This window comes from Octopus bimaculoides, chromosome 8 (assembly GCF_046866305.1).
Source record: "Octopus bimaculoides isolate indiv1 chromosome 8, ASM4686630v1, whole genome shotgun sequence".
Taxonomy (NCBI): domain Eukaryota; kingdom Metazoa; phylum Mollusca; class Cephalopoda; order Octopoda; family Octopodidae; genus Octopus; species Octopus bimaculoides.
The window spans coordinates 53,902,493-53,924,756 of NC_142935.1; the positions used below are offsets into that span (position 1 = coordinate 53,902,493).

The 22,264-nt window shown below is 37.9% G+C and overlaps 1 protein-coding gene across 3 annotated transcripts in view; it reads left to right on the forward strand.

Moving 5' to 3' along the window:
* Positions 1-22,264, forward strand: part of LOC106875749 (uncharacterized) — a 51,355-nt gene that overhangs the window by 18,423 nt on the left and 10,668 nt on the right. For 2 of the 3 annotated variants that reach the window (XM_014923999.3, XM_014924000.3), the window contains exons 8-15: positions 544-610; positions 1,532-1,615; positions 7,967-8,044; positions 11,266-11,336; positions 12,358-13,609; positions 14,063-14,094; positions 16,825-18,411; positions 20,642-20,764. In XM_014923999.3, coding sequence (XP_014779485.1) covers positions 544-610; positions 1,532-1,615; positions 7,967-8,044; positions 11,266-11,336; positions 12,358-13,609; positions 14,063-14,094; positions 16,825-18,411; positions 20,642-20,764 — 3,294 coding nt within the window. The remainder of the gene's footprint in view (positions 1-543; positions 611-1,531; positions 1,616-7,966; positions 8,045-11,265; positions 11,337-12,357; positions 13,610-14,062; positions 14,095-16,824; positions 18,412-20,641; positions 20,765-22,264) is intronic. The other variant, XM_014924002.3, reaches the window with a different exon arrangement.

Sequence of the window (22,264 nt, forward strand, 5' to 3'; positions counted from 1 at the left end):
TCTTGGTCACATATATACAATGGCCAGAGTAATCAGTCTTATAGATCCTAGGACTTGAGACAATAATGTCCAGGGGTTGGTGATGGTAATATGACAGATGTGGCTGTTGTTTCTAGCAGCTTGAGTGTCCAGATAGAGACCTCTTTGTTGAATTACTGTGGTTTGTTGTTTTTAACTGCAGGTCAATGATGTTTGAAGAAACTTATGATCCATTCCTACCATGATCATCTCACATTTTTAGATTCTACATTACCCTTCCATTTTTAAGACAATACGGTATGATTTCAGTGAGATTTGGCAACTATTTCTAGAAGGTTTAACAGACACATTGAAGTTTCCTCTTGTTGGGCCTTGTATCACTAATCGTATTCCTTTCAGTAAACCAAATCTTAGAAGGTTAAAGACACTGTTGCAGAATATGCTTTGACAACCCACAATTTTAATGCTTTGTCTTTTGTATTCCTAGTAGTATTCAACCATCAGCATCCACAGTGATATACCTTCAGTGTGTTTCATATTCTTCTTTTGTTTTCATTGCTGCAGGATTTCCCAGTTCATGAGTTAACCAAGCATTCAAGCCAGGGCTTAGCAAATATATCTCCAGTGAAAGGTAAGGACTATATATTCTTTGATTTCTGATTCCTGGAAGGTGAGATTGAGAAAATGAAATGTCTTACCTTAATGTCAATGCAGAAAATATTTTTTCTGGCATAACCCCTACATACAACAAAGTACTGGCTATCTACATAAGCTGTGCTGATCAGGCAAAATGCTATGCTGTATCAAGTTACTGTTCTTTACATTCTGAGATCAAATTTGCCTTTCATACCTTAAGGGTCAATCAGATAAAATGCTACTCATTTACTGGGATCAATGTAATTGAGTATCTTCCAATCATCAAAATTCCTGACTTTGTGCCTAAATTAGAAATAATTCAAGTTAGGTACGTGTATGGTTGTGTCGTAAGAAGTTTGCTTCCCAACCACATGGTTTTGGGTTCAGTCCCACTGTGTATCAACTTGGACACGTGTCTTCTACTATAGCAGTGAGTTGACCAAAACCTCATGAGTGGATTTGGTTGACAGAAATTGTGTGGAAGCCTATCATACATATGTGTGTGTGTGTGTTACTGTCTCCTTGCCTTGACATCATGTGATAGTTGTGCATGAGTATCACCATCATTCAAGCTGTGTCCTTCATTTCCAATATTCAACACATTTTGGCACAAGGCCAGCAGTTTTGGGGGATGGGATAAGTCGATTATATTGACCCCAGTGCTCAACTGGTATTTATTTTATCAACCCTGAAAGGATGAAAAACAAAGTTGACCTCAGCAGGATTTGAACTCAGAATGTGAAGATGGAAGAAATAATACTAAGCATTTTGCCCAGCATGCTATCGATTCTGCTAGCTATCATATTTTGCTTGCTAGTAATATTAAGAAGGACAATGAATCATTCCATGCTCTCTTGGACTTTTTTATTACATTTCCTTACAATTCTGGTTCATGTTGCATTTCTTGTTATTTCAGCTGAAGTACTTGCTGTAGATTCCAGTCCAGAGAACCAAGGGGAATCATCTTATCTCAAAGATAGAATATTTTTCCAGAATAATGGTATATTCAATGTATTTTCTTTAAGTGTGTCCTCATTGTCATAGCCATAATCATTCATTATCATCATTTTCCAACCACCTTCCTATTCCAGCATCTCAGCATTTCACCATCATTGTGTTTCTTTGTCATCTAGCTGTCACAGGAACAAAGAAAACCCACCAGTTTCTGTTAATGTGCATGTCTGTACTACCAGTCATCACTTCCTCTCCTCTGATTGATAGTCATCATTGTCCCTTATTCATGTTGATCATCAACCACTCTCCACTTTTCTTCACCATTTACTACGTTCATTTCTACCTCTATTTCTAACCATCTCTCTCACTCTGCCACCACATTTTTACAACTTTTACCCTCCTGCCTTTCCTGATCATCTATCCACACACTCTCTTCTATTCAACTTCTGAAGATACAGTGTCACCACCATCTTTCCAGCTCCATTCCATTTACTCCTACCCAAGCTCATAAAATGGCTTAGCCTCATATTTCCTCTTTAACAACAAATCTATTCATGTTGCTCCTGTCACACTCCAATCTCTCAGCACCTCGCATAAAGCCTCCTCTACTATATTCCTTTTTGGTCAAGTAGGCTCTACGGTGACATCACTAATGCTGATGCCATGAAAAAACACTCGGTACACACTGTAAAGTGGTTGGTGTTAGAAAAGGTATCCAGGTGTAGAAACCATGTCAAAACTGAGTTACTAGCATGAGACATGCTTCTCCAACATGTTAAATTCTTTCAAACCATCCCAACCCATGCCAGCATCGTTAATGATGATGGTCTTACAGCTGAATACCATTTTTGTTGCCAATGATTTTGAAACATGAATTGCCTCATTAATGACAATAAAAAATATATATCATCATCATCATCATTATCGTCGTTTAACGTCCGCTTTCCATGCTAGCATGGGTTGGACGATTTGACTGAGGACTCGTGAACCGGATGGCTACACCAGGCACCAATCTGATTTGGCAGAGTTTCTACAGCTGGATGCCCTTCCTAACGCCAACCACTCCGAGAGTGTAGTGGGTGCTTTTACGTGCCAGCGGCACGAAGGCCAGTCAGGCGGTACTGGCAACGGCCAAGCTCAAAATGGTGTATTTTACGTGCCACCTGCACAGGAGCCAGTATATTTGTGAAAATTGTAACAAATGTGGAGAACATACAGGAAATAGCATTAATAGGCTCCACACTTTCATTTATGTAGAGTATTCTCAATACAATATGAAATATTAACCAAAAAAAAAAATTTGCCTCTTATCAAAGGTGTTTGGTTATGCACTGAAAGCATGCAGTGAAATTTTTTTTTCTTTTTTGAGCCCTAGGACTCCTTGAAAGGGATGTCAATCCATTACAGGCTTTAAGGTTTGCAATCCTGAGGCGAGGGAACAAGTTGATTATTTTGAACCCTTGTACTTGACTAATAGTTTATTTTGTTGACCCTGAAAGGATGAAAGGCAAAGTTGTCCTTAGTGGAATTTGAGCTTAGGGTGCAAAGAACTAAAACAGCTGCTAAGCATCTTGTCTGACACGCTCATAGTTCTGCCAGATGAATTATAGGCGCAGGTGTGACTGTGTGGTAAGACGCTTGCTTCCCAACCACATGGTTCTGGGTTCAGTCCCACTGCACGGCATCTTAGGCAAGTGTCTTCTACTATAGCCTCGGGCTGACCAAAATCCTTGTGAGTGGATTTGGTAGATGGAAACTGAAAGAAGCCCGTCATCACTGCTTGACAACCAGTATTGGTGTGTCTATGTTCCTGTAGCTTAGTGGTTCAGCAAAAAGACTGATAGAATAAGTGCTGGGCTTTAAAAAGAAAATAAGTCCTTCGGTCAGTTTGTTTGACTAAAACCCTTCAAGGCTGTGCTCCAGCATGGCTGCTGTCAAATGACTGAAACGAGGTGAAGAATAGTTGTTAATGTTAATATTATTATTGGCTTTCTAAGTTTAGCATTTTAAAGGGGTTTATAGTCAGTTTGCTTAACCCCAGTACTTGATAGCTTCTTATTTTCTTGTAATGTGCACCACTAATTGATGGCAGTTAACTCTCGGAAAACTATATCTCAGATGTTGATTTTTCTTTTTTTTTTTTTTTTGTTTTTTAAGTGTAAAGCCTTTGCACTCTTTCGCTTTTTTTTTTTTTTTTGTTATTTCCAAAAATATTTTTGGATTCCTATGTTTTTGATGTAGGAGATTATGATTTTGCCAAAAAAAAACACATTTTCAAAATCTATTTTCCCCTTCTCTACCCCAATTATTTATTTTTTTTTTAATCAGTGTAGAAAAATACAGAGATCACACATACACACTGGGTAAAACACAGATTATGTTATTTCTTGCTATTTGCATGCACAAAATTACAGCTCAACTCCAATTAAAACAAACTTTTTTTTTATTTACGTATTTAAAAATCTGATCTTCAATGTGAACTCAGAATGAACTTTTTTCAGAAATTATGTCATTTAGCTGTTATTTCTAGAATGTCGGGTTTTTTCTGGTAATGATTTGATATTTTTTCATCCATTGTTGTAGTAGAAATCTACACATGTGTAAAACATGAAATTGTTAGCTTTTTGGAAGGCGGGAGGGAAATTGAGTGTTTTTTTAAGAGAAATTGGAATTTAATAAAAGAATTTCTTTTGCAATTTGTGCCGCTGGACTGGCTCCTGTGCAGGTGGCACGTAAAAAACACCATTTTGAGCGTGGCCATTGCCAGTACCACCTGACTGGCCCTCATGCCGGTGGTACATAAAGGCACCCACTACACTCTCGGAGTGGTTGGCGTTAGGAAGGGCATCCAGCTGTAGAAACTCTGCCAAATAATTGATGGCAGTTAACTCTCGGAAAACTATATCTAAGATGTTGATTTTTCTTTTTTTTTTTTTTTTCTTTTTTAATTTAATTTTTCACAAAAGAACTTGGCAGGTGTAAAGCCTTTGCACTCTTTCGCTTTTTTTTTTTTTTTTTTTGTTATTTCCAAAAATATTTTTGGATTCCTATGTTTTTGATGTAGGAGATTATGATTTTGCCAAAAAAAAACACATTTTCAAAATCTATTTTCCCCTTCTCTACCCCAATTATTTTTTTTTTTTTTAATCAGTGTAGAAAAATACAGAGATCACACATACACACTGGGTAAAACACAGATTATGTTATTTCTTGCTATTTGCATGCACAAAATTACAGCTCAACTCCAATTAAAACAAACTTTTTTTTTATTTACGTATTTAAAAATCTGATCTTCAATGTGAACTCGGAATGAACTTTTTTCAGAAATTATGTCATTTAGCTGTTATTTCTAGAATGTCGGGTTTTTTCTGGTAATGATTTGATATTTTTTCATCCATTGTTGTAGTAGAAATCTACACATGTGTAAAACATGAAATTGTTAGCTTTTTGGAAGGGGGGAGGGAAATTGAGTGTTTTTTTAAGAGAAATTGGAATTTAATAAAAGAATTTCTTTTGCAATTTGTGCCGCTGGACTGGCTCCTGTGCAGGTGGCACGTAAAAAACACCATTTTGAGCGTGGCCATTGCCAGTACCACCTGACTGGCCCTCATGCCGGTGGTACATAAAGGCACCCACTACACTCTCGGAGTGGTTGGCGTTAGGAAGGGCATCCAGCTGTAGAAACTCTGCCAAATAATTGATGGCAGTTAACTCTCGGAAAACTATATCTAAGATGTTGATTTTTCTTTTTTTTTTTTTTTTCTTTTTTAATTTAATTTTTCACAAAAGAACTTGGCAGGTGTAAAGCCTTTGCACTCTTTCGCTTTTTTTTTTTTTTTTTTGTTATTTCCAAAAATATTTTTGGATTCCTATGTTTTTGATGTAGGAGATTATGATTTTGCCAAAAAAAAACACATTTTCAAAATCTATTTTCCCCTTCTCTACCCCAATTATTTTTTTTTTTTTTAATCAGTGTAGAAAAATACAGAGATCACACATACACACTGGGTAAAACACAGATTATGTTATTTCTTGCTATTTGCATGCACAAAATTACAGCTCAACTCCAATTAAAACAAACTTTTTTTTTATTTACGTATTTAAAAATCTGATCTTCAATGTGAACTCGGAATGAACTTTTTTCAGAAATTATGTCATTTAGCTGTTATTTCTAGAATGTCGGGTTTTTTCTGGTAATGATTTGATATTTTTTCATCCATTGTTGTAGTAGAAATCTACACATGTGTAAAACATGAAATTGTTAGCTTTTTGGAAGGGGGGAGGGAAATTGAGTGTTTTTTTAAGAGAAATTGGAATTTAATAAAAGAATTTCTTTTGCAATTTGTGCCGCTGGACTGGCTCCTGTGCAGGTGGCACGTAAAAAACACCATTTTGAGCGTGGCCATTGCCAGTACCACCTGACTGGCCCTCATGCCGGTGGTACATAAAGGCACCCACTACACTCTCGGAGTGGTTGGCGTTAGGAAGGGCATCCAGCTGTAGAAACTCTGCCAAATCAGATTGGAGCCTGGTGAAGCCATCCGGTTCACCAGTCTTCAGTCAAATCGTCCAACCCATGCTAGCATGGAAAGCAGACGTTAAATGACGACAATGATGATGATGGTGATTTAGATACTAAATCATCATCATCATTGTTTAATATCTGCTTTCCATGCTAGCATGGGTTGGACACTGACTGAGGACTGGAGCCTGGTGCAACCTTCTGGCTTGCCAGTCCTCAGTCAAATTGTCCAACCCATGCTAACATGGAAAGCAGATGTTAAACGATGATGATGATGATTTAGTATAATAAATTATAGATCAACATACTAAAAACATCCACTTGTGACCATCATAGTCTGGTTGTCCAGCATCCTCACGACACCCACTTGTGACTATAATGGTCTGGTAGCAACATCTTTATGACATCCACTTGTGACCGTCATAGTCTGGTTGTCCAACATCCTCATGACACCCACTTGTGACTATAATGGTCTGGTAGCAACATCTTTATGACATCCACTAGTGACTATCATTGTCTGGTAGGCCAACATCCTAATGATGTCCACTTGTGACTATCATAGCCTGTATGTCAACATCCTTATGATACCTAGTTGTAACAATCATTGTCTGGAAGGTTGACATCCTAATGACATCTGTTTAAAACTAGTCAGATAGGTCAATGTTTTTAATAACTAACGACAGGTACTCGTGACTATCATAGTCTGATGTTTCAGTATCCTAGCAACATTTCACCTATGACTGTCATGACCTGGAGAAACACATTAAAAGCAAAACTTAAGAAATGCTTTCAATAACCTGGATAATTTATCTTCTCAGTAACTCCTGAATTATTTTAGATAACACATGTTCTACTTTAAATAGCATATTTTTGGTAAAGCATGTTCCAAATAATACAGATCTACATTTAAGAGATGAATTATGTACATTATTTACATTTGACTGATTTTTGTCCTCATCTTGTTTGTTGTTAACATAACGTTTCAGCTGATATACCCTCCAGCCTCCATGAGGTGTCTTGGGAAAATTTCAAACCTGGGTTCTCATTCCTAAGGTATTTTTCGCACGCTTCTGTATCGGTGGCATGTAAAAAGCACCATTTGAGTGCGATCGTTTCCAGCTTCGCCTTACTGGCACTCATGCCGGTGGCATGTGAACAAAACATTGAACTGACTCCTGTGCAGGTGGCACGTAAAAAACACCATTTGAGCGTGGCCATTGCCAATACTGCCGGACTGGCCCTCATGCTGGTGGCACGTTAAAAGCACCCACTACACTCTCAGAGTGGTTGGCATTAGGAAGGGCATCCAGCTGTAGAAACTCTGCCAGATCAGATTGGAGTCTGGTGTAGCCATCTGGTTCGCCAGTCCCCAGTCAAATCGTCCAACCTATGCTAGCATGGAAAGCGGACATTAAATGATGATGATGATTATTATTATTATTATCATTCAGGTCACTGCCTGGAATCGAACTCGGAATCTTGGGGTTAGTAGCCTGCGCTCTTAACCACTACGCTATATGCCCGTGGGCGTAGTGGTTAAGAGCATGGGCTACTAACCCCAAGATTCCGAGTTCGATTCCAAGCAGTGACCTGAATAATAATAATAATAATAATATCGAAAAATACCTTAGGAAAGAGAACCCAGGTTCAAAATTTCCCCAAGACACCTAATGAAGGCTGGAGGATCAGCTGAAACGTTGTGTTAACAACAAACAAGATGAGGACAAATATCCGTCAAATGTAAATAATGTATATTCCAGATAACTTGTAATTTTATATTACTCTTATTCTAGATAATTTCTGATGTATTTTGATAAACTGCTAATATGCTAATTTGTTTAGTAATAACATTTCTTGTGTTTTTAACTCTTCCAGCTAACAAGGAAGATAATATTGATGCAGAAATACTTGCAGCTGCTACACAGGCTTATGTTGCTGATTCTGATGATGATGGCAAGTGTTCCTTCTGTGTCGTGTATTGTGTGGCATGCAGCTCTCTTCGTCAATTTATCTAAAAATAGATTCTTCATTTAAAATTTTAAAAAAAATGAAAACAAATGATAGTAGACACAGAGGTGGCTGAGTGGTTAAGAAGCCTGCTATGTAACTACATGTTTTCAGGTTCAATCCCACTACATGGTACTTTGAGCAGATGTCTTCTGATATAGGCCCTGGCGAACCTATGCCTTGTGAGTGAGTTTGGTAGAAAACTATCAAATATGTATGTTCGTGTGTTTCCTACCTCTACTTAGCAACCATTGTCAGTTTGTTGGTATTCCTCTAACACAGTGGTTCAACAAAAGAGACTGATAGAATACGTACCAGATATAGAAAGAAAAAAAATGTTTGGGGTCAGTTAGACTAAATCTTTCAAAGTGGTGCTCCAGCTTGGTCGCAGTCCAGTGACTGAAACAAATAAAAGATGATTATTATAATCTTCCTCACTATTATGTTTATGCATGTACTGACAAGAGGGCAACGTACATATAGCAGCTAAATCTCCTTCAAATCACATCCTACTGTCTTAAAAAGACAAAAACTAGGTTTGTGAAATGAAATGTAAGTCTACTTGATCAGGGCTGGCCTGGATCCTAACAACAACAATTATATTTATATTGGTTTCAAATTTTGGGACAAAGCCAACAATTTCAGGTGAGCAGGTAAGTCAATTACATTGACCCCAGTGCATTGACTTATTTTATCGACCTTGAAGGGATGAAAGGCAAAGTAGACCTTGGTGGAATTTGAACTCAAAACGTAAAGATGGACAAAATGCCACTTAGCATTTTTTCCAGCACTGTGATGATTCTGCCAGCTTGCTACTTTACCAATAATCTTTATATTAACTACTATTTAGTCACAGGTGTGGCTGTGAAGTCTAGAGTTCACCATGTAACACCTTGAGCAATGGTCAGGTACTCTAGCCCCAGACTGATGAAAGCCTTGTGGATTTTGTAGTGGGAAACTGGGAGAAGCTTGTCATATATGCATGTATCTATATATTTGTGTGTGTATACCATTGTCTTGACATCGCATGCTGGTCATAAACATGCCTCACTGACATGCGATGCTGTTCATTTCCTGTCTTCCATGAAAAATATGTCTGGCTATGGGGAAATATTTCTTTGCTTAGAAATGGGTGAGTGTTGGTGGCAGGAATTGCATCCTGTCATAGAAAATATGCCTCAACAAATTTCTTCTGACCCATGCAAGCATGGAAAAGTGGACATTAAATAATGATTTGTGTATTATAGCGTTTCCTTGCTGCTGGAATTTTACCTCTCTTAATCTCCTGTTAATGAGGTTTTTTATCACACTCCTTCAAGCTCTCTGGATTTATTTACTGTTTGCTAATGGGTTTAAGGGTTTTTCACCACATCTCTTGTTTTAAGAAATGAAATCTTCATTTGTTATTTTGTCACGTATGAGTTTCAAAGAAATTTTCTGTTTGAGAAGAATTGCTATTTGCTCTCTCTCATTGTGTGGTTAGCTTGGCTGGAGGAAGACAGTAAATATAAACTTCCTCTACATCACTGACACAAGTACCATTACTACCACAACTGCCACCGTCAACAGTTTCACATATCACAACTACCACCACCACCACCAATACCATCACCATCATCACAATCATTGTCAACAGTTTCATAATTAGTGTCTAACATTTCATAAACCTCATTATCATTATTGTTAGTAGAAGCTTTGTGTTGTTATATCTAGTCGTGATTCAACTACTGAATACTCTTCCTATTACTGTTTTCTGTGGTATAGTGCATGATTATTTGCTGATAATTCTCTGTAAGAACTTTGAAATACAAGTGCAGGTGTGACTGGTAAGAAGTTTGCTTCCCAACCACATGGTTCTGGGATCAGTCTTCAGGCAAGTGTCTTCTACTGTTGCCATGGGCTGATCAAAGCCTTGTGAGTGGATTTGACAGATGAAAACAGAAAGAAGCCTGTCATGTGTGCGTGTGTGGCAGCCTTTGTGTCTTCCCCCACCATTTGACAACTGGCGTTGGTTTGTTTACATCCCTGTAAATTAGCACTTCAGCAAAAGCGTCTGATATAATAAGTACTGGAGTTGATACGTTCAACTACAAAAACCCTTCTGGATGGTGTCACAGCATGGCCACAGTCTAATGTTTGTAACATATAAAAAGATAAAAGATATCTCATAGACAAAGCAGAGTGCTGTGGAGCTGAAGGTAAGCTCTCAGTAACCTGAGCCAACAGCTTTGTTTCAATTCTTAGTTGCAGTTGTTTCATTTTACTGATGTTACCAATGCTCTTTAGGCTAAGTTGTGTGTCTATTACACATGAAATTGAGTTTGGCACATTGCAAACTAACAAATTCTTTGTTGTTTCCTCAAGTACTGCAGCAATTATTTTGGCCACAGGCTCAATAAGGGTAAAGACCCTCTTTGGTCATGAATGACCATGGGACCCTCTGAGTCACAAGACCAGCAGTTGCCCGTGCATACCAGCCTCCCTTCTCTATGCCACCCATGTTTTCCAAGGGAAAAGCAAAGGCCAATAAATCTTGGCACTAGTGACACTGCAACTCATTTCTACAGCTGAGTGAACTGGAGCAATGTGAAATAAAGTGTTTTGCTCAAGAACACAACACACAGCCTGGTTCGGGGATCAAACACACTACCTCATGATTGAGAACCCGACACTATAACCACTGAGCAATTTGCCTTCATAGGCTCAGTACAGTATCAATAATAGGATATAAACAGCTAACCACACGGTTGTTCCTTATTTAGCCTTCATGCTGGCAGACAGCTTACCATTCGGTTTATTCATTACTTATCCATCATGCTAGCTTCAAATTGGCTTCATGTTGGTTTCAAATTTTGGCACAAGGCCAGTAATTTGGGGGGAGGGTGTGAGTTGATTGCATCGACCCCAGTGCTCAACTGGTACTTACTTTACCGATTCTGAAAGGATGAAAGGTAAAGTCAACCTCGGCTGAATTTTTGAACTCAGAATGTAAAGATGGGTGAAGTGATACTAAGCATTTTGCCCGGCATGCTAATGATTCTGCCAGCTCACTGCCTTGTGATAGCCAATAATCTTGATGGATTTAGCCTATATCATTATACTTCCATCTTGCTCAGATGTTTGTTGTAAGTTTTTATGTATTTATATATATATACATATAATTACAGAATCTAAATCAGAAGTGTATGATACTGAAAACCCCATTGCAATTGTTGCTGATACGCAGTCACCCAAAGAGGTGAGTCATTCAAATTTTGTTTGATTTAAAAAAAAAATTCTTTTTAATGCTATGAACATTTGTTGTACCATGTTGTTATAGTAGGTTGGTTACATCTGAAAATTTTAACTCACTCTTGCTACTTGGAATTGTATCATATTTAAGTTTCCTCATTGAATCTTTTGTTGTGTAGCACTAGTTCCCCCCCTCTCCCCTGCATATGTACACATCATCATCCCTGATTAAAATGCCTATGACACTTAGGTAATCTTTCAAAGGACTAATTGTGATTTGCAGATCCAGAGCACCAAATACATTAAGCACCCATGAACGCTCAACTTAGTTGCTTGACCTGCTAAAGATAACAGCCAATCCTCCATTAAATCATACTCTACAATCTTTGAAAGAAGGAATATATTTGATAGTGTAGTCTTAGATACACAGCTGGTGTTAAGTAAAAAGCACCCAATACACTCTGTAAAGTGGTTAGTGTTCAGAAGGGCACCCAGCCATAGAGACCATACCCGAACAGACAACAGAACCTAATATGGCTCCTGACCTAACCAGCGCCTTTCAAACAATCCAACCCATGCCAGTGTGAAAAATGGACATTAAATGATGATGATGTGGTCATGGCAGGAATGCCTTTTATCATCATAATGTTTGCTCAGTCAGGGTTGAACTGGGGTTAAACAGCTAACATGCAGCTGCTTATTCTAATGAGGTCAGTGTGACAGTGTGGACATATCCTTCACTGTCCAATCAATGCCTGTTGCTGTTACTTTTGTTGTGACTGGATGTGAACATGGCCAAGTGGTTAAAAAGTTTGCTTTGCAGTCATGAATTCACTGTTTCAATCTGGCTGCATGTCATCTTGGACAAATGTATAAAACTGCTAAAACTAAACTAAAGTTGTTTATCAATCACTAGAGCAACTATATGTAAAACTAATAAATGCACAAACAAATGTATCTTATGTTTTCTTTGATTATCTCACCTGATATCAGATAACTCATAGCTTTTCAATATTTATATATTCTAGTCTCAGAAATCAAACCATGATAAGCCTGAAGATTTGCCAAAGGAAACAAATAAACCCAAGCTAAATTCTTCTCGATCTTCTCCATCTCAAAGTGCTTGTGGCGAATCTGAGGGATTTAAAACGAAGTCTTCATCTGAAATGCCTGTTAATACTAAACCAGAGGAGAAAGTAGATTATGATCTCTTTTTTATGTCCACCTATAAGAACGACATTGAAATATCTGATGAAGAATTGTCTCCTGCAAGTAAGTCACCCATGAAAGAGCCAGTTACCATCACAGATCAAGGAACTCTTCCTGCAACAGAGGCACCTGTAGACCAGGATCCAAATGAATCATTAAGTTCTGCTAACAAATCACCTGAAAGTAAGCTATCATCCACCATTAACAAGTCTACTGTATCTAGTCCTGTTATGGATACTGTTCCTGTGGGAAGTTTTCAAAAACTTGCATCGCCTGTAGATAAAACCGTCAAGGCACCTTCTAACACAAGCACTCCTATGAAAGAAACTGTGCCTCTGTCGAGCACTTTGATGGAGACCGTTGAAGTTGTGGAATGTGTAAGTCCAGAAAAACAACCAAAAGTTGCTATGCCATTGGAAACAGTAGCTATTGAAACATTCTCTGAAACATTGCGTGTTCAGGAAGATAAAGTTGATACAAGTTCTCCAGCAAAAAATCGCACAACGATAACCAGTCGAAATTTATCTTTGGTCAGCAGCCCTAAAGCTCATGCTTTGACTGAATGTAGTGAAAATTTCAGTTTAGATGCAACACAGCCATATGCGTTAGATAGTAGCATTAGTTCACCAAATACTAAGAAGCTGTCAGCATCTACACCTAAAACTCCTGATAAAACACAGCCTTTACGGCAAAGCTGTGGTCTTGATATAGAAGTAACAAATGACAGTGTTGGTGTTATGAAAGATAGTACTCCTGTGAAAAATAAACAATCTGAATCACCTGTTCAAACTCCTAAAAGATCAAGGGCGCATAGTATTTCCTCGGATGAAGAATCTTTAACTGATGAACCAAACTTTAAAGACAAACCTATCTTGGAAGGTGATAGCAATAACCAGTCAAAGGACCTTCAGGAAAACATCCCCAGTTCTGTTAATACATTGTCTGGGGACATTTTTTCCTCTGGTAAATCATCACAGACTACCTCATCTTCTACCCCTGATGTTACTGAGACAAAGTATTCTGGTGAATCAAACGCAGCTTCATTAGTTCCTGCTGTGGAAGAACAGACAGGTAAGTTTACATCAGTCATAATTGATTTACTATTACACAAGGACAGTAGTAGAAGTGGTGATAATCATGCCGTTCCTACTAGGAGTCAGAATTGGCACCTATTTTTTAAAGGGGTGGAGATGGAATAAGTGGATGATATCTTCATGGGGAGATAACTGGGGTACATTTAGCTGTCGCATTGAGCAAGTTGAACAACTGTGAAGAATCTCTTTGACTAACTTCTCTCCAACTGTACAGAACAAAAATGGCTGGGTGTGAGATCTGTCAGCAATATGGTTTCAATCCTTGGTGAACGGTCCAGAGGATTGAACAGGGTGCACAAGTAAGGTCAAGAGAGTACAAATGGAGAGTGATGGATAGATAAGGATAGAGGTGAATGCAGTGAATGATGAATGTAAATTCTAAATACAAATAATTTTACTATGTATTTATTTATTTATTTATTCATTACAGATTTAGAGACCAAGGCATCAGAAAAATCTAATGTAAGTTATTTTGATTCTTCATTATTACATACATCATCATTATTGTATCTTTTACTTGCTGGGGCACTATCTTGAAGAGTTGATTCAAAGAAATTGACAAATTGTCCCCTCAGTACTTATTCTATCTGTCTTTTTTGCCAAACCACTAAGTTATGGAGATATAAAGAAACCAACATTGATTGTAAAGCAGTAGGTGGACACACACACACACACACACGAGGAGTTTCCACACAGCTTCTGTCCACTGAACTCAATGGTCATCCTGGGGCTAGAGTTGAAGACACTTGCCCAAAGTGTCCTATAATGGGACTGAACATGAAACAACATTTTTTTTTCTTTTGTTTGGACACTGACATGGATAAGGCAGGTCTTCACCAACACAACAATCTTGTTGCTAACTTTTAGCAGATCAAGCAATCGTGTAAGGGAGGCCTTCCCCTGTTGAGTCTCAGTATTCTTGCTTGCTGTATTATCCTAGATATATTGTGCTCAAACAAGACTGCGATTAAAAGCATTCCAGTTGTGACAATCCAGTTGTTTTGTGCCTCAGGAACTATGTTGTTAATATTTAAGATGGTAAATAAATATTGATTTCAAAGTTTGGCACATGGTCAACGATTTAGGGGGAGAGGGTAAGTCAATTACATTGACCCCAGAACACAACTGGTTCTTATTTTATTGACCCTGAAAGGATGAAAGGCAAAGTCAACCTCAGTGGAATTTGAATTCAGAGTGTGAAAACGGACAAAATGTCTCTAAGCATTTTGCCAGGTGTGCTAATGATTCTACCAGCTTGTTGCCAATGGTAAATAAATACTAACAACATGATCCTACACCAGCTTCACATAACCAGCCCCTGCCCATCCAAAGTACCTTGGATTGTAGGGCGACCTGCTGTGCTTGAGGAGACCTATTGAATCAAGTACATCAGCATCAAAATAAAAATCAAATGGAAATTGTAGTTGTGATACCTGTGCCGGTGGCACGTAAAATGCACCATCTGAATGTGGCCGATGCCAGCGCCACCTTGACTGGCTTCCATGCCGGTGGCACATAAAAAGCACCAACTGATCGTGGCTGTTGCCAGCCTCCTCTGACCCCTGTGCCAGTGGCTCGTAAAAAACACCCTCTACACTCACGGAGTGGTTGGCATTAGGAAGGGCATCCAGCTGTAGAAACACTGCCAGATCAGACTGGAGCCTGGTGCAGCCTCCTGGCTTCCCAGATCCCGGTCAAACTGTCCAACCCATGCTAGCATGGAAAACGAATATTAAACGATGACGATTCCTGGAGTGCAAAAAATAAAAAAAAACAACTGGATTGTCATAAGTGGATTACTATTCTTTTTTTTTTTTCTTTTTTTTTTTTGCAACTCAGGAATTATGTCATTAATATTCAAGATGGTAAAGGCAGTGAGCTATCAGAATTGTTAGCATGCCAGAAAAATGCTTGGCAGCACTTCATCTGCCTTTACATTCTGAGTTTAAATGCTACTGGGGTCAGTAAAGTAAGTACCAGCTGAACACTGGGGTCAATATAATCAACTTATTCCCGCCCTCAAAATTTCTAGCCTTGTGCCAAAGTTTGAAATCAGTATTTAAGATGGTAGAGTGTAATTTGTGTGATTTGTCTGTTATTTTCAGAAAGTTGGCCAATTTTGTGTTAGATCCCCCTGAACAAATTTGTTTGCCAATGACATGCACACACTCTCTCACTCTCTCTCCGTCTCACATACACACGCTCTCTCTCTCTCTTCCTTTTGTTTAATGTGGTAGAAGGAATATGTTTGTTCGTTACTTCAGTGAGGTAGTTGCTGTTTGGAGCAGTTATTTTCAGTTAAACGTAAACATATGAAAACATTAAAATCATTATTATTAAGCTGTGGATTGGCCAGATTATTAGAGCAATAGGCAAAATGCATTGCAGTATTTGATTATGACCTGTTATGTTCACAGTTCAAATCCACTGAGGGTAGATTTATTTTTCATCTTCCCAGGGTCAATTACAATCAACTGCTTCTCCCAGATTTCTGGCCTTCTCTCTTATGTTAGAAACTATAATTTTTGTGCCATCAAAGACTGGGATTTGGAATTTGCTTGTGTCAAATTCCTCTAATATTCATTAATACTCTTTCAGGTCTGAGACGTTGTGGCAGAGTTGTGTTGGCATTGCTGATTCAGTGCCACCTTATTCAGTATTAAATGTTTTAATGTTTCTTTTGTTCTCTTTTTCTCTGTCTGTCTGTCTCTCTCCCCCCTCTCTCTCTATCTATCTATCTATATGTGTGTGTGTGCAAGCATCTAGTTATGTTTGTATGTATGTGTAGTGTCTCTCATTCTCTCTCTCCCTCTTTTTACACATTGTGTATATTTCTGCCTGCATGCGTATGTGTTTGCCTCCAATACCAAAACATACTGTTGCCCAAAACAGATTGAATGTCCAATCAGTCTCACCAGATCATCAGCGTTGAAATAGATACACCTAATTGTCTCATTCTGATATCTTCCTTTAACTCCAGATAGCTTTTTGGGGTAAAAAGCAGTGTTCTTTTCTTAATGCCAGAGTATGAAAATGTTGCATGTGAGAGGTTTATATTTTTAATTTCCCATATGTAAATTGCTCAGCATTATCATATTTAGGATATTGTGATTTTAACAAGACTTGTCTCAAATATGATCTTCATCATTGAATTGTCTTTGCAGATCATTAATCTCTCTTCATGAATTTCAGGTGATAGTTGTCAGTACAAGCAAAGCTACTGATGAGGAACTTCCTGTTGAATTAGAAGATAATGAAACCATTTCTGACATTGAGGAAGATATTAAGAGATCTAAAAGACTTAAAAAGGATGCTACTTCCACTCCAGTCTCACAAGAGGGTAAAAGACTTCTTAGAAATACGAGAAAAAATACTAAATCTACAGACACACCCTCAGAACTTATAGAAATTCCTGAACTACAAAGTGGAGGAAAACGGTCACTGAGAAATCATCCAGAAACTAGTGATTCCCATTCTAAGGATAAGAAATCAAAAGTCAGGAAATCGATCAGATTTGATCTTCCTGATGAGGAAAGCAGTTCAGAGGAGGAGAATTATTTAGACAAGAACGTGAAACGGTCATCAAATAGATCTAAGAAAAGTTCTGCAGACATTAAAGATGACAAAGCTAATAAAAAGTTGTCTAAAGGATCGGATTCAAAATTAGCAGATTTAAAGAATGAAGAATGTTCTGAAGACAGCAAAACGAAAATGAAATCAAAAACTGGGAGAGGAAAAAGAACGAAAATGGTTAAAAGTTTGATTGAGAGTGAAATGGAGGCTGATGAAGATTTTGTAGAAAAGAAAAGTTTAAAATCTAACGAAATAACTGTTGAAGAGACTGAGAATATTTCTCTAGAAGTGAAAGAAGAGAATGTTGGTGACATATCAGTGTTGTCTGAAAATACGGTTGATTCTAGGAAAAGTGGGAGAGGTTTGAGAGGAAAATCTAAGCAAAATAAAGAGAAAGCACGGGAAGAAATAAGTGACTTTTCAAATACGACTAAAACATATCTGCATGTCGATATTGTGAGTGAAGATTCTAAAGTCACTCGTAAAAGTGGGAGAGCATTACGGAGTAAATCAGTAAAAGAGGTGAAAGAACCACCTGATGGAAGTGCATTGGAGACGAGCAACAATAATACTCCAAGTAGCAGAGGGAGGAGTACTCGAGGTGCAAAGAAAGAAGTTGCTGAAGATAAAGCGCAAAGTAAAAAGGGCGGTAAAGTATCTTCAAAGAAGTCTTTAGATTCAAATAAACAAATTGAGGAGGAACCTTGCCAGAAGAGTTCCAATGAAGAAACTAAAAGTGTAAATCAGAAAGAAGACATGGAAGTAGATAAAGATGATGACTCAAAAACCAAATCAAATATTGAGGAAGAAAACACAGAAGAAAAGAAAAATTCTCAAAGTCGGACTCCAAGAAACAAGCGAAAAAAATCTGATGAAGACGTAGATAGTAAAATCTCTGAAAGGAACTCTAAGAAAAAGAAAATAGCTTCCAATGAAGAAACAGGATCGTCTCAAAATACTCCCTGTTCTTTGAAACAAAAAAGTGTTTCTGCTTCAAAAGATCATGCTGAGAATTTGAATCTAAGTTCAGATGTGTCAGCTGATACCACCGCACCCTCGAAAACTACTCCAGCAAAGAGAACTCTCTCTAAAAGACAGTTAAGTCATTTGCAGGATACAAAAGAGGACGCTTCTGAAATGCAAGAAATGAAGACACCCGCTAAAAGGAGGGAAAATCAAAGAACTGCTAGTCAATCAAGTAATGAGGTTTGTGCTGATTTTTGTTTTTATATAATGTATTTGACTATATAAAAGACATATAGGCATGTTAAATGCACCCCAATTTCAGCAGCGCATATTTAGGGGGAAAAAGTTTTTAGTGCTTTAAAGTATAAGGGAAGCCCAACTTCACATGTAGGACCCAGAGTGATTGTTTTGAGATTGGTGGTGGGGCAGGTGTCTTATTTGTCATAAAGTACAGTGCCTTGACTCTTTATCCTTTTTAACACAGGATTCTCTTGAGTTAATGAAGCAGTTTCTTAGTATGCTAAAAGCCACATTTAAATTTTCTCTCAAATCACATCTTTTGACTGCAAATAGAAGGCGACATTAACGTACACTGTCTGTCACAAAAAGATGGACTGGTCACAACTAAGACACCTTTGATCATAAGTATCTTGGATCGGGACTCACTTGGGGTTAAACAATAACAACTATTGAGTATCCTGTGTCTATCACTTTTGCAGACCTTCATCTGATGTAGAAAATTGTGTACCACTTCATTCATCTGTCACATCACTTCTTGTTATATAATACCGAGCTAAGATTACAGACAGCAGTTTAGTTTTCCTTCATAGTCCATGACATTCTCATCTTAAACAGTTCAGACATATTTACAGTTCTATCATTGGATAGGAGTCTTTACACGTCAATGAAGGGAAGTCATTGCCTGTAAACTTTCAGATCCTCAGTTTTCCTCAAAATGGAAACTCTGCTAGAAGGCTTATAACAGAGTGAACTCTACTAAAGACACCCAAGAACAGAAACAGTCCCTGCATCAGGCTTTCACTCAGCTACCTTCTATCAAATATGCACATATACATACACGTCCATGTGTGTGTGTTTTATATATATATCATCATCATCATCATCGTTTAACGTCCGCTTTCCATGCTAGCATGGGTTGGACGATTTGACTGAGGACTGGTGAAACCGGATGGCTTCACCAGGCTCCAATCTAATTTGGCAGAGTTTCTACAGCTGGATGCCCTTCCTAACGCCAACCACTCAGAGAGTGTAGTGGGTGCTTTTACGTGTCACCCGCACGAAAACGGCCACGCTCAAAATGGTGTCTTTTATGTGCCATACACAGAAAGATAAATTGATAGATACAATTGAGTGGGCAAACAAAAATATGAGACACTGCCTTGAAGAATTTTTTATCAAATGAATCGACCCCAGTGCTTTTTCTTTATTCTGATAAGCCTGGTACTTATTCTATCAGTCTCTTCTTGTCAAGCCACTAAGTTATGGGGATGTAAATAAACCAACAGTAGTTGTGAAGCAGTAATGAGGGAGAAACAGAGACACAAAGACACACACATACACTTACATATATGTATACAATTGATTTCTGTCTATGAAATCCGCTCACAATGCTTTGGTTGGTGTAAGGCTATAGCAGAAGACTCATGCCAAGGTACCACACAGTTGGACTGAACCCAGGACCATTAGTTTTGGAACCAAGTCTCTTACCACACCTGCACCTCTCTCTCTCTCTCACCATATGTGTGTATGTATATATATGTATGTATATATGTATGCATATGCATGTATGTATATGTATATACATATCTATATGTATAAATATTTGTATGCATGTATATGTGTATATATATATACACATATATACATACGTATATATATATATATGTTTGTATGCCTGTATATGTATGTGTGTGAGATAATAGTTTCAGTATTAATAGTGAAACTATTAAAGTGAAAGTATCTGACGTTATAATAGAGAGATGTTATTGCTTTGCTTTTGACACATTATAATGAAAAAGTGGAAGGGGCTTGCATTAGGCAAGAAGTCAAAAAAATTTTTGACTCATGACACTACATGGACCCTAAGTAAGGCCTGTGTAAAATTTGAATGAAATCGGTTGTGTAGTTCTCGAGTTTTAGGGATTCACACAGAGACAGACAGACAGACACATATTCTCATCTTTATATATACAGACGTTATAAAATATAAGGGAGAAGGATTGGCAGAATTGGTAGAGTGTCAGGCGCAATCCCTTGTGACATTCAGTTGTGTCACTTTACCTTCTGTGTTTGATGAATCCTGCTGGGATACATCAACCCTTTCATACTTCTAGGTTCAATAAATAAGTACCTGTAAAGAACTGGGATTAATATGATTGATCATAACCCTTCCCCACCATTATTCGTGGGCTTGTGCTTACATCAGATTCACTATTTTCTTTATTTTCAGAGTAGTAACATGGCCACTCCTAAGAATCTCAAGTCCAACCAGTTTATATCTCCCAGGAGAAACAATGGACAGTTAAAGCCCAATGTCATGTTTACTGGTTTGACAGATGATACGGGTCAAAGGGTAAGTTACTGGGTTTTTTTTTTTTTTTGCCTTCTTGTATTTTGGTTTTCTTAAAACAGTACAATGTGAGCATTGTACCAGGTTCAAGGTAAGACTCCATTAAACCAAGCTTTTGACATTATTATGCAAATAAATGCTCCTCAAACTCAAAGGGTTTGTTAAGGGCTAGTGTTTATCTCTGATTTTATGGGGCTAAGCAGATGTGGAATAACTCATCACCTTGATAGGGCACTAGTTCATTCATTTGTAACATTTCCAAAAGATTTGGCATGAAAATGTAGGCCCTTATATCATCATCATTATCACTTTACATCTGCTTTCCCTACTGGAATGGCTTGGTTGGTTCAACAAGTTAGAGGACCATAGTTTGCTCCAGTGTCTCGGTTTTGGCTTTGTTTCTATGGCTGGATGCCTTTTCTAACATCAATCACTTTACTTACATGTATGTATACACATATGGAGTGGTTAGCATTAGGAAGGGCATCCAGCTGTAGAAACCATGCCAAATAAGACTGAAACTTAGTGCAGCTCTCAGGCTTACCAGTTCCAATCAATCCATCTAACCCATGCTAGCATGGAAAGCAGATGCTAAATGATGATAATGTGTGTATGTATATAAAGAATTGACAGTATGGCTATGTGGTTAAGACATTTACTTTGTAACCACGTGGTTTCAAGTTCAGTGCCCACCATGCAGCCTACTATCACACTGGCCAAACCAATGCCTTGTGATTGAATTTGGTGAACAGAAACAGTATTAAGCCCATCGTATGGTTTATGTGTGTCGTGAATGTGCAAGAATCTCAACACTTCACTTGCCACCATGTAAGTATAGCAGTGCTGACATTCCTTGTTCGTATTATGACCAATTGGCCTGCACTTTCAAAGGCCTGTAGGATATAAATCTCTTACTTGACAAACCTGATGAGGGTTGGCAGCAGCAAGAACATTTGGCCATAAAAAACTGCCTCAAAGTCAATTTCATATCCAAGCCATGCTGAGATGGAAAACAGATGTTAAATGAATAAATGAACAATTTATAGTATTTGCTTTTAATTCTCTTTTATATAATATTTGTGTTTGCTTCCATATTTAATTTTTGAAATAAAACATAAACTTGTATTTCTTACTTGATTCTAGATTAGTAGATTGGTCCTCAAAAAGAAGTCATGTGCACACATACACATGTATATATTACACACACACACACATATTCATGTATATATGTGTGTGTGTGTGAAGATTGCGTCATCTTCACAGATGATTGCCATCTCCTTATGCTTCTTTATTGTCTCTGGCATTTCTGACTTACCATCCTGTGACCTCTTAGATGACTACTGAGTCCCATTGCTGATCTGCATGGTTTGAAGCATAAGTGACTGACAAAGACAAAAGTTGTATATTTGTGTGCACTTCCAACTGGTTAGGTTTGCACACGTTACCACACTTCTATTACCATAGGACTTTCAATAGATGAGGTCACCATAAAGGGACATCTGT